At 34.2% G+C, this 13,107-nt stretch overlaps 1 protein-coding gene across 1 annotated transcript in view; it reads right to left on the bottom strand.

Annotated features, from left to right (window-relative positions):
• The window catches only part of Cip2a (cellular inhibitor of PP2A), a 42,077-nt gene that overhangs the window by 11,910 nt on the left and 17,060 nt on the right, over positions 1-13,107 (bottom strand). Inside the window, exons 9-13 of the mRNA XM_090346873.1 lie at positions 11,196-11,414; positions 9,812-9,971; positions 7,871-8,012; positions 4,421-4,520; positions 2,485-2,603 (exon numbers count right to left, since the gene is read on the bottom strand). Coding sequence (XP_090202999.1) covers positions 2,485-2,603; positions 4,421-4,520; positions 7,871-8,012; positions 9,812-9,971; positions 11,196-11,414 — 740 coding nt within the window. The remainder of the gene's footprint in view (positions 1-2,484; positions 2,604-4,420; positions 4,521-7,870; positions 8,013-9,811; positions 9,972-11,195; positions 11,415-13,107) is intronic.

Here is a 13,107-nt window from a genome sequence, read left to right as displayed (position 1 = left end):
TAGATTAGATTATTTGTACTAAGGACAAAACTACAAGTATTGCTTAGAACAGTTTTCTTATCATGAGGTGCATCACTTTTTCTGATCTATGCCCCTGTTTACCCTTTCCTTTCTTCACTCAGTAAGTTCTAACCAATCTGAGCTCCATTAACTTCCAAGATCAATGAATTGTGCCCATTTAAAGATAGTCTAGGTGTGGGGGGGAGGGAAATGGGGACCAACATGTGAAAGGGTATCAATGTATGTGAATTAATGCACCTTCTATCTGGCAAATATCACGGAACCCTTCTGTTAATTACAATAAAAAATATATATATAAAAAAAAAGATAGCCTAGCTTCTGCCTGGGTTTTTTTTTTTTTAACCAGAAAACATCCTCCTTAGCATTCTTCCAACCAAATCCAACAAAAGATCATCAGATCTTTTTCAAATTTTCCTTTCCTAAGAAAGTTCAATACTAAGTCCTATATAATGCTAAAATTAACCACCCTTCTCCCATAGCATAATATCTTCCTATCTCTATCTTCCTTCCTCCTTTTCTTCCTGCCCTCTTTTGTCTTATCTCTGGCTATAGGACAAATCTTACCACAGTGGATATCTAATATAATTTACTGCCACAGCAAAAAAAAAAAATACCTAGAAGCCTAATGTAGTTATATTCGGTTCTTAAAAATTTTTTGTTAAATGGAAAGACTTGATTAAAAAAAAAACATATTAAGTGAAGTAAGACAGACCCAAAGGAACATAGGCTCGATGTAATCATTAGTATATGTCTAGGATTCTCCTAGCTGAGGATTCAATACTCAAAAGCTAAGTACATATGGCCATATAAGATGAGGCTAAGAGAAATGAACTCCAGGATATGGAAACAAGAGGTTTATCTTTGTGATTGTTGTTGTTAATACTATGTGAAGTTATTTCTTTTCTCTTTGTTTTCCCCCTCATGGTTTATCTCATGTTGTTACTATATCTGACTCTGGTACCAGGTTTATCATAGACATGTTTGTTTATTTGGAATAGGGAAGGGAAGGGGGAAAACAAGATGATTAGGAGGGAATGGGTGGAGGGAAAGTAGGAGAAACATGAGAAAGGGTATCAATGTTCAAGTAATGTATGCACTAACTGACGATTGTGACTCTAGCCCCTCTATACATCACCCAGACAATAAAATACAATTTAAAAAATTGCTAAAAGTTCACTTAAAATAGGAAAGCAAATTTACATACATAAAAAAACTACATATCCATCCACTCACACAATAAATTCACTTAGTAAACTGCTGAAGACAATATCAAGTAAGGACATATAAAATAAATATTAAAGTAAACCACAGAGAAAACTGTCCACAACACATAAAGGGAAGGCTAGGACACCAAGAAAATGGTAGGAAGGCCTTACCACAGAAGCAAATGATGAGATATCCATGTTCATAGGGCTGTAGCTTTCCCTGGGAAGATTTTTTTTTTTTCATGCTAGACTAATAATTGAAGCAAGCAAACCATCACAAAATGTAGTAGCTTCATTATAAACCATAACCTGAGGTTTCTACTTATTTACCCTTTTTGTTAAAAATATTGATATGCTCATGTATTTATAAGCATCTAAAATTTTAAATTCTGAAAAGTGCGATTTGATTAAAAGCTTATATTACAACTACTCAAACCTGCCGTTTGAGAAGGAAAAGAAGCTAGACAATACAGATAATATGAAAATGAATGGGTTTGGGTTTGTTCTAAAAAACTACGAAAATATGTGCCTGTGCAATGACTTGCTTGTTGATCTCTAACACACAGTGAATACCTCACCTATTGCTTCAAGTTACTCAAATCACTTTTAAAAATTCATCCAAATAAATCATTTATATTTTAAAAAGTTAATTAAAAGTAGGCATCTAGTAAACATTTTGCTAACCATGTACTTTAAAAAATTAGATGTCTTTCAAATATTCTTTTAAGTATTCTTTATTATTTGAAATTATGATAGAATAAAAAATTTTGCCTAACCATCTTTTTTCTGATTTAAAACACAAATTTTCTTTCGAGAGCTTTTTATTTTTCAAACACAATATTCAGGTTTATGCAGTTTTCAGAGATGGTTGTCTTGGCAAATGACCCAGACCTGGTCAATGGCAATAATGTTTGATTATTATTATTTTTTTTTACTTATACCATTCAGGAAGAAAAATGCTCTCTAAGGAAAAGCTAAACACATGTTTAGGTGTCCAGAACATACATTAAAAAATGGTGGCTAAGACGAAGAGAAAAATAATACCTGGATAATATATTTAACTACTTTTTGAACTTCTTTTTCCTTGGGTAATAGATATTTGCCTTTTCAGGTACAGGAATCAAAATTTTATTTCATTGTGAAGACAAAATGAAATTTTCACTTTACCAACTTACTAAGGTATGTTGGAAATTACTGAAGAAACATAGCATAATATCCAAATATGACAATAGGTATATTGCAAATGATTACAACTCACACTAAAGCAGGAAAATCTGGAAGTGGAGCTGCTTCCAATAATATCCCCAATCCAGACTGTACTTGCTCTCTGTTATCTGATGTTAAAGCAAAAGCTAATGGAGTTATCAAACGTGGATCCTAAGGAAATCACAAACCACAAAACAAGAGGCAAAAACAATATCAAGTCTCTAGAATAAAGCAAATTCTAAAATGTTTCATGTTTGAATGTATCATTACAGTTTACCTTCTTATATACATTATGATGCGCTCAATATAAGCCATTAGCTTTAAAAATAAATCCAATATTGTCTGGTGAATATATGTACAACTTGGGAAGGAGGAAGGGAAAGTGTAAGAAAAACATGGGAAGGGGAAACAATATTCAAGACGTAATATACTCACTATTTTACGAATGTAACTGTAACCCCTCTATATATCACTCTAATAATAACATTTTTTAAAAAATCCAATAAAAGTTTTAAATATTTTCAACTACGCCTATGTTGGTGATCTTAAATAAAGAACTTATAGGTCCCTGTCAGTGAAGATTTTACACAGCACTATAAAATTGATATCATTGTCAATGAAACAGGTCTACAAATTAACATAAAGGTATCTTTGGAATCAATTCTTTGTAAACACATTCTTAACAAAGAAGGTATTAATATAATCACTTCTTTATAATTAAAATATTAAGTACCTTGTATATATGCAAATATAATTCAGTTCCACAGAACCAGAATATATTTTTGGCAGGTCTTATTTGCAGTTTGCAGTGAAAGAAACTGAAGTCCAAAAAGAGAAATCACTTGCTTAGACTTACATTCACTGGTCATTCAAACTTTGAAAAAAATGTTTTAAATATTACTCTCAAATTGAACATGTGGCTCCTGCCTAAGGGTTCGTTCAGCTTTTGTCTTCTACCTTGTTTATACATTCCTTAAAATCATCTCTGCCAACTCATTAAATGAATGTATTTCAGCAAAACTTAATGAAAATACTAGCTATAGGGCAGGTGTTGTACCTATTAACAGATATTGCTAAACAAATCCTTAACTAGGCCCTAGAAGAAGAGCTCAAACTGAAATGAAGTTATTTTGGCTATGAATCACATAACCAATCCATCTAGTTTTCCAAAAACAGTAGCAGCATAGTTTAAGTCTCCTCTGTTTCAGCCCTACAAAGAAACTGAAGTGATCAATATACTTTTCTTTCATTTCTTGTTCTTCAGCTTCTTCCCTCTCTATAAAGTCCACACCTCAGCTAACATTCTATTCCCAGATTATAGAATAGTAAATAAGGGGCTGAGGTACAGCTCAGCAGTAGAGTGTTTATATCTAGTATGCTCAAGCCATGGGCTTGTACTCTAGAATGCAGCACCTTAGAGATAATAACAACAATAATAAAAAGGACAATACAAACCATTACATCTTTAAACTAAACCTGTCAAGTTAGTCTCAATAACATCTAAGCCTCTTATTTAACAACTATTAGCAAAGTAATATGTGAGTTAGAAATGTTTAGTCTAGTCCCTCTGATCTCAGTGTTCACAATCATGTCCTTTGCTGACCTTTTCTATTTTCTTAATACATTATTTCAACTGACCAAGAAAACCTCTAAAGCAAACACTATCCTCTCCCCAACATCAACAAAATGAACAAACCTGCCAATTTAACAAGAGAACAGGAAGAGCTGGGAAAACAGTATTACCATGAACATTTTGTAATTTGGAATCAATCAGAAACATTTAACATTCAGTTTTCTGTAGCACTATGTAAAATAACAGTACAATGAAGACTTGTAACTACTGACGACAAGATAGCATGTATACACTGTCTTCTAATGAACAAATCTAAGAGAAACATCATTTAAATATAAAATATAAAAACATAATTTACTGGAAACCATTTACAAAGGAAAACTCTTCAATGTATGAAGACTTATTTAAAGCTTACTTGAAGGATTTTGTAGAAGCTTACTTCCATACCGGGAATCAACTGTTTAAGCTTGTTCATCAAGTCAAGAGTTTTCAAAATTACATCAGCAGCAAGTTTGCTATGAGAAAAATCATATTTAAATTAGATAACTCAAAAATTTATTTTTATCTACAACTCTCAAGAAAATAAAAACTACTTAGTTTTTTTAATATATTTTTATTTAAATTAATAAAAGGGTTACATGATATTTGCCAGATAGAAGGTACATTAATTCACATACATTGATACCTTTCACATATCTTGGTACCCATTACCCTCCCCCCACCCTAGTTTTAAAACTCAAGAAGACAAAATATTTCTGTGGAGGAAAAACTGCCAGTGATAAACATTCTTGGAGTTCAAGACTAAAAAGAACATACTAGCATTAACAATTATGGATTATTTTTTTTTTGTATGTGTATGCACACTTGCTGTTTCTGACCTTTGATACTGCACTTGAGCCACAACTGACTTCTAGTTTTCTTGTGTTTGTTTTTTGCTAGTCCTGGGCTTGAGCTCAGGGCCTGAGCACTGTCCTTGGGCTTTCTCAAGGCTAGAGCTCTATCAGTTGGGCCTCAGCACCACTTCCAGCTTTTTTCTATGTACGTGGTACTGAGGAATCGAACCCAGGTATTTGTGCATGCTAGGCAAGCACTCTACCACTAGGCCAAACTCCTGGCCTCAACTTCTAGTTTTTGAAGTTAATTGGAGGGGAGAGTCTCTTGAATTTGTCTATGCTGGCTTCAAACTTTGATCTTCAGATCTCAACCTCCAGAGCAGTTAAGGATTATAGGCATGGGATTCCTGAATAGTTAAAATTTATATAGTGTTCCTTTTTCTACTTTCAAACACAAATTATCTGCTTCAAATGGGTAGGTAAGAATACTGAAGTGAGTATTAAAGGATCCATTAAAACTTAGTTTTAACATTAAAATATTAACACAGACTATCATTAGGAAATAAAAACATATAACAATTAGTACATGAATCATGCTAAGTTATTTAGTATGCTTTGTACCTGAAGCAAAGTATAAAAAGGCAAGAACCCTTGTTCTTGAGAAACACAGTTACTGACAATTATGTTCTCATTAGAAGGAATTGTAGTATCCAATACTTAGCAGGCTGTCAGTGACTATTTATTAGTTGGCCTTAATAATGAGACATTTTTAATGTTTTTTGGAAATCCACCTTTTATGCTTTTTGACAATCCACCTTTATAATGCCTAGCATGCTAAGGGAACAAAATCATTACTGGTAAAATTTTGGCAGTGGAGGGATCACTACTACACTGTTGGTGGGAGTGTAAACTTGTTCACCACTATGGAAAGCAGTATAGCGGTTCCTCAAAAGACTAAACATAGAGCTCCCCTATGACCCAGCAATTCCACTAGTTGGCATTTACCCAATTGTCCAGAAACAAGGACTTACTAAATCCACTAGCACAATGATGTTCACTGTAGCATTATTTACCATCGCAAAGAAATGGAACCAATCCAGATGCTCCTCAGTTGATCAGTGGATCTACAAGATGTGGTATTTATACACAATGGAATTCTATGTTGCTGTCAGAAAGAATGACAGCACCCCATTTGTAAGGAAATGGAAAAACTTGGAAAAAAATCACATTAAGTGAAGCAAGCCAGACTCAAAGGACCATAGGCTCAATGGTTTCTCTCATTTGTCATAATTAGTAGAAACCTTGGACTCTCCTAGAAGAGGTTTACAATAGGGCAAAACCTAGATACATAAGGCCATGTAGGATGAGGCTAAAAGGCTAAATGAAAGGACCTACAAGATACAGAAACAAGAGCCATATAAGGTGTGAGTGTTGTTCTTATGTACTATGATATCTCTCATCTCTTTTGCTGTCTCTTGTTTATCTCATATTGTTATAGTATCTTACCTTGTTATCTGATATCTTGTATATATGTTTATTTGAAATAGGATAGGGAAGGGGGAAAACAAGATGAGGGTAAAGGGTGGGGGAAGGAAATGACAAAAACATGAGAAAGGGGTAGCAATGATTGTTAAGGAATGTACCTTCTATCTGGCAAATATAATGTAACCCTTCTACTAATTACAATAAAAAATTATGCTCAGGAGAAAAAGAAAAGAAAATTTTGGAAGTAATTTATTTTTTTAATAAAAATGTTTCTTCATTTAAAGATTGAAAGTGAAAGGAACAAAAAAGTAAATGACTGAGGTAATGTGACAAAAAAGTTCCCGCTAAGTGCTAGTGGCTCATGCTTATAGCCCAGCTTCTCAGGAGGATGAGATCTTCAAGGTTCAAAGCCAGCTCAGGTAGAAAGAAAAGTCTGTAAGACTCTTACCTCCAATAAGCTACTCAGAAAGCTAGAAGTGGCACTGTGGCTCAAGTGGCAAAGCATTAGTCTTGAGCACCAATAGGCAGCTCCTGATCCTGAGGTTCAAGCCCAAAGACTGGCCAAAACAAAAACAAAACAAAACAAAACACCAAAAACCAAGAAAACAAACAAAAAACAAGAACAATGCTGGGCATCTGCTGTGGCTCACAACTATACTCCTAGCTATTCAGGAAGCTTAAATCAGAGGATGGGGTTCAAGGCCAGCTTGGGCATTAAAGTACTTAGAACTCATCTCCAATTAACTAACAGAAAAGCAGAATTGGAAGGGCCCAGGGACAGCACCCTGGCCCAGAGTTCTGTCCCAAAACTGACAAGAAAATATGTAGAGATCATGTCATACACACACACACACACACACACACACACACACTAATCACACAACGAATCCTAAACAACAAATCAGTTAAAACCTTTCTTAAGCCAGGCAGGTGATTCATGCCTGTAATCCTAGCTATTCAGGAGGCTGAGATCTGAGGATCGAGGTTCATGTTCAAAGCCAGCCCAGGCACTAAAGTCCATGAGAATCTTATCTCCAAATAACAACTAGAAAATGGAAGTGGTGCTGTGGCACAAGGGGCAGGGAGGTAGCCTTGCACTGAAGTCTAGTGACAGCAGCCAGGCCCAGGGTTTAAGCCCCGTGACCAAAATCAAAACAAAAACCTTTCTTCAGAAGTACACAATCTATACAATGAATAATTCATTATGGGGCAGGAGCATGGCCTAGTAGTAGAGTGCATACTAACATAATGAATTCCTCGGATGGATTCCTCAGTACCACATACACAGAAAAAGCTAGAAGTGGTGCTATGGCTCAAGTGGTAGAGTGCTAGATGAGAATGCCCAAGGACATTGCCAGGACTGAATTCAAGCCCCAGGACTGGCCAATAAAAAAAACAAAATTCATTGTATAAAGTCTTGATTTAGATCTCTGCTATTTCTTGAGCTACTCGAATAGAACCAAAGTATTCATCTTAAAGGATGAGAATTACATTTAAAAAGTTTTCCTGCATTTAAACATCTTATAATTTAGATTTTGAATACTCACCACAATTCAGAATCTGCTACTTTGGTTCCAAACCCCAGGTCAATCTTGCCATATGTAAACTGTTGTTCTATTAGAGTGGTACACTTTATAGTAGTCAAAACTTGGGCAATATGCATTTTCAGAGTATCATCTCCACATAGAGGTAAGCTTTGTTAAGATTTACACATATAAACAGATTCTCCAAATCCTTTATGTTTGGTAGTAGTTTATAACGTTCAGGGTAATTTCATACAAATCACTCAACATGGTATTGAGTATAATTACAATAATATATACTCAATGGGGGATTCTAACACTGAAAATGAAGCATGATCAGCAATGAATCTCAAGAAATGGTCTCATACCACAACAGAAAAGATCCTATTATTAATAAAGGGCAAAATTAAGCCAGGTAGTCCATACCTATAATCTAGCTCTTTGCTAGATTATTTATTGGGGTAATGGAATGAGGCCAGCCCAGGTAAAGTGGTGGCATGTAAGTTTTATCTTAGTTCCTAGAAAGTCCAAAAAAGGATCTATCTCAAAAATAACAGGCAAAAATTAGGGTTGCAAATGTGGCTCTATAGTAAGAATATTTCATAAGATCAAGGTCCCAAATTCAAACCAGTATTGATGCCATTCAATGATCAAAGACCTAACTAAGGTCAAGCAGAAATGTCGAGCAATGGTCCTCATGATAGAATCATCTGTGTAAACAATCATATTAGCTCACACACACACAAATCATGCCAAAATTATCTTGGTTTTAAATTGCTCCAATTACTTTAGAATTTGTATAAGATTCTCGTGTTTATCTTGTTTTATTTATTCCCCAGGCCATTCTAATATCAAGCCAGGGTTATGAGTGCTGTAAAGGAAAATGAGATGAAAAAAGAGACCCTCAGAAGAGGGTACACTGGTCAACAGTGGCTCATGCCTGCAAGGCTAGCTACTTAGGAGGCTGAGACCTGAGGATCATGGTTCAAAGCAAGCCCAGGCACAAAAGTCCCTGAGATTCTTACCTCCAAATAAACACCAGCAAATGGGAAGTGGCACTATGGCTCAAGTGGCAGACCAGCAAAATAAAACAAAACAAAGGAGGAGAATTTAAAAGAATGTAGTCTGCCTATTCTTGTTTCTCTGAAATACCAGGAAAGGCAATCAGGTAAGTTTAAGAAATCTTAATGTGGCATTGTTCCATGCCTACAGAGGGACAGCAATGAAATTTTCTACGAATATTTAAATATCGGACTCCTCACAATTTGGAATTAGCAATTGAGAAAAAAAATACACATCAGGGTACATAGGCTGTGAAACTAACTGCATCAAAGTTTCTTGTGTTGATATACTTATCTTTCTTATAATCAATTATGATATTATTTCCTCTTTTAGAATAATCATAATAATCTTCCTCATTTAAAACATGAGGAAGAAAAACCAGATTAAGTCATGACAAATCTAATAACAATTTTTATTCACTGATATACGCTACCTAAAATGGGCAGGACCAATCAGTCCTGCAGTGATAGCTGGCATCAAAAGGAAAAGATTAATAAGGATAATACAAGAGGCATTTTAGAAGATGCCATCAAATGTCAAACTGACAAAAAATGGTGAAATCAGTTTAAAAAGCTTTTCTTTTTTTGGAGGAGATTCTCAGTGGTTTAGTGACTGCTGTGTTAGTTCCTGAGCTTGCTCTTCTGAACAAATCAAAGACAAAAAGAAGAAATTTTGAACGTATCTCTAATGTAGTTTTAAGTTTTACATAGAAAAAAAAAACAAGGGGGAAAAGAAGTCTAGATAACTTCCTAGAAGTTCTTCATTGAGATTTTTTTTTAAATCAAATTTCAGTTCAGTATATGTAACAGATATATATTAAATACAGCGAACTGGCAAGATTGAAAATAAAATGTAATATTAAGGGAAAAGTATACATTCCATTTTTATGACAGTAAAGGATATTTAATAAAACTTCAATAGCTTTGACCATCCGTTCACATTTTTTTCTTATTACAGTCTCATCCAGACTTTGTTCTGTGAACTGCAGCTGATCTAGAACCGCAGGCAGCAGCAGGGTCACAAAACGGTCAGCTGACGAAGAGTTAGCAGTATCTATGACATCCTGGAGAAGGAAACAGCAGGAATGATTAAAAATACAGATGGAATACATAAGACAAAGCAGTCATTATTGAGTTGTGACCTCCCTTTATACTTCTTCTATATACATAGATTCATATGTATCTATGACATACAGCCTAATTTTAACTATGTTCTAAAATCTAAGTGCCAGTGATTGTATATAGATTCCCTTCTTGAATACTTGTTTATTAAACAAGCCATTTGAAATATGATATAAAAATCAATGTTAATAAATTCTTTAATAAAAAAATACAGATGGAATATATAAGACAAAGTGGTCATTATTGAGTTGTGACCTCCCTTTATACATCTTATACTCATTTCAGTGCTTCACTTACTTGAATCCCCTCTTTTAAATTATTTATCTAGTCTTCAGGGGTCTCTATTTTTTTCCCCCCAGTCCTGGGCTTGAGCTCAAGGCCTGAGTACTGTCCTTGGACTTTCTCAAGGCTAGAGCTCTACCACTTGAGCCTCAGCACCACTTGCGGCTTTTTTCTATGTATGTGGTACCAAGGAATCGAACCCGGGTCTTCGTGCATGCTAGGCAGGCACTCTACCACTAGGCCAAACTCCCAGCCCAGGGCTCTACTTTTTTTTCCACTTAAACTATGACTTTACAGACAAGATATTTTTAAAGGACTCTGATTTAAATATTACTGAAAATCATTTCAGTGAAATTTAATAATATAATAATTTTAGGGAAGACTGGGGTAGGCTAAATTAGATAAAATTAGGAAGAACAGCAGAAAATACTAAATTGTCCAAATGGCAGAATCCTATAGACTGGTGATTTCTCATCCTGGCCTAGCATATTGTCTAGTATGTTCCTCTCCATTTTATTAATTTCCATATTTTATCTTAATCCATTTAACAGCTAATAAAAACAGAGGACATCTATTGAGATAGTGACAGACTGTGACTACTCTAAGAATAATATATATATATACATATACATATATATAGTCAAGACTTTACTGATTATTCAGAAACCAGTATATACAACTATACAATGAAATAAGGGAAAACACTAAAAGATTTTGGCAGTAGATACACGACAATCTAGTTCAACTGTTAGTATCAGGAGTTTTCTCATGTATAAACAATTGGAAATTCACGATGGTTATTTTTAAAAACATTAAAAAAGCATTTTATGAAAACTGTTAAGAGTTGTAAGAGTAGAAGAGTCCATTTTCTATTACCCTATTACCTCAAATAGTTCCTTGAACAACTCCAATGTTAAGACAGAACAGTTTTCTGACCCATCCACAGGGTGGCTTAACCAACGAAGAAGAGCCACAGTAGGTTCTAAGGACTTAGAACGGCTTCCCATAATGCTGTTGCCAGAGGAAGATTGTTCAAACATAATCTGACTTAGAACATGGCGCAGCTGAGTTACTGAACAGAAGGCAAGAAGTAACTCTAAGACCTGTACAACATAAAATTTTCATTAAATTTCAAGCTTACTAGACATTAATATACAAAAAATAAAGATAAAAATGTTATACATTTTACTAATGTTCTTTTGTAGCAATTTTCTTTAAAAACACTTTATTTTTAAAATGAAAACATATCTAAAAATTAAATTGGTACTTTGAACACATGCCAAACCCTAAATGTAAAAAATTATCATAAAGCATACTATAAAATAAGATGTAAAAGTGGGTTGGGTAGATGGAGTTCAAGGGTAAAGTGCTTTCTTACTAAACCTGAGGCCCTGCAGAGAAAACAACCACACACATTTAAACAAAGCCAAAACTAAACCAAATCAAAAACAAATCAAAATAAAATTTGCTGAATTTTGCGTGACTGAACACTGTAAACTCATCCATCTATATCTGCACCTATTTAAAGGGTCTTCTGTTTCTCTCGCTGTTTTAGTTTCAAAATGAGCCTTTATATCTTTTTGTTGGATTTCTTTCTTTCTTTTTTTATTGTTGGGATAATGTATAGAGGAGTTCCAGTTACATTTGGCAGGTAGTAGGTGTATTACTTCCTTCTGCTGGATTTTTGCCCTAACCACTTAAACAACAACAACAACAACAACAAAACAGTTAAATGGCATCATTTAAAGAAAAAGTCATGTATTTAGTGGACCCCAAAATATAAATAAAGAGCACAGGTACTAATCTTAGAATCAGCCAGTGTTAAATTAACAGGAATTCCTACAGATTTTAGATAGTCTATATTCACAATGGTCTCTGAACAGTGAATTTTACTTCTTTCCTAATTTTTAATATTATTCACTTTTCTTGTCTTACTAGGCTGGTTTACATCATCAATACTATACTAAACACAAATGACAATCATGTATGCTCTCTTTTATAATTAATCTGAAGAGAAGTTTTCATGATTTTTCAATAGTGATACAGTAAATTTTTTGGTAGTTTTTCTATCAGTGCAAAAAGGTTCTGGTTATTCCTAGTTAATCTTAATCTTAAATAGATACTAAATTTTATCAAATTCGTTCTGTTTATTCCTAGTCAACCTTTATCCTAAATGGATATTAAATTTTATCAGATTTGTTCTTCCTATTTTTTTGTGTTAACATAAAAATTTACATTAATTTTCAAATGTTGAGGCACTTTTATATTCTTGGAGTAAATATTATTTAGTAAAGGAATGCAATTCTCTTCAGTATTACTGGCTGTACTAACATTTTAGATTTAGCATTCTGATTTTCTATGTTCATTTTGAATGATTACAAATTATGATGATATAATTTTCACACCAATCTTGTCAGTCAGTGTTATCAAGGTTATACTGACATTATACTCAAACATTTGTGTCCACCACAATAAGAAGTAAATGAGGCCGGGAGCATGGCCTGGGGGAAGAGTGCTTGCCACGTAAGCACGAAGCCCTGGGTTCGATTCCTCAGTACCACATATACAGAAAAATCCGGAAGTGGTGCTGTGGTTCAAGTGGTTAGGGCATTAGCCTTGAGAAAGCTCAAGGACAGTGCTCAGGCTGAGCTCACGCTATAGGACTGGCCAAAAAAGACTCCAAAAATTCCAAAAAACAAAAACAAAAAACAAACAAAAAACAAACCAACTACAGGATTATTGCTTGTACTGTTCACCACTTCTATCATAAGATTGATTTTAATTACTCTTACATCT

This window comes from Megascapheus bottae, chromosome 1 (assembly GCF_031878675.1).
Source record: "Megascapheus bottae isolate mThoBot1 chromosome 1, mThoBot2.hap1, whole genome shotgun sequence".
Lineage (NCBI taxonomy): Eukaryota > Metazoa > Chordata > Mammalia > Rodentia > Geomyidae > Megascapheus > Megascapheus bottae.
This window is presented reverse-complemented; position numbering and strand designations above follow the sequence as displayed.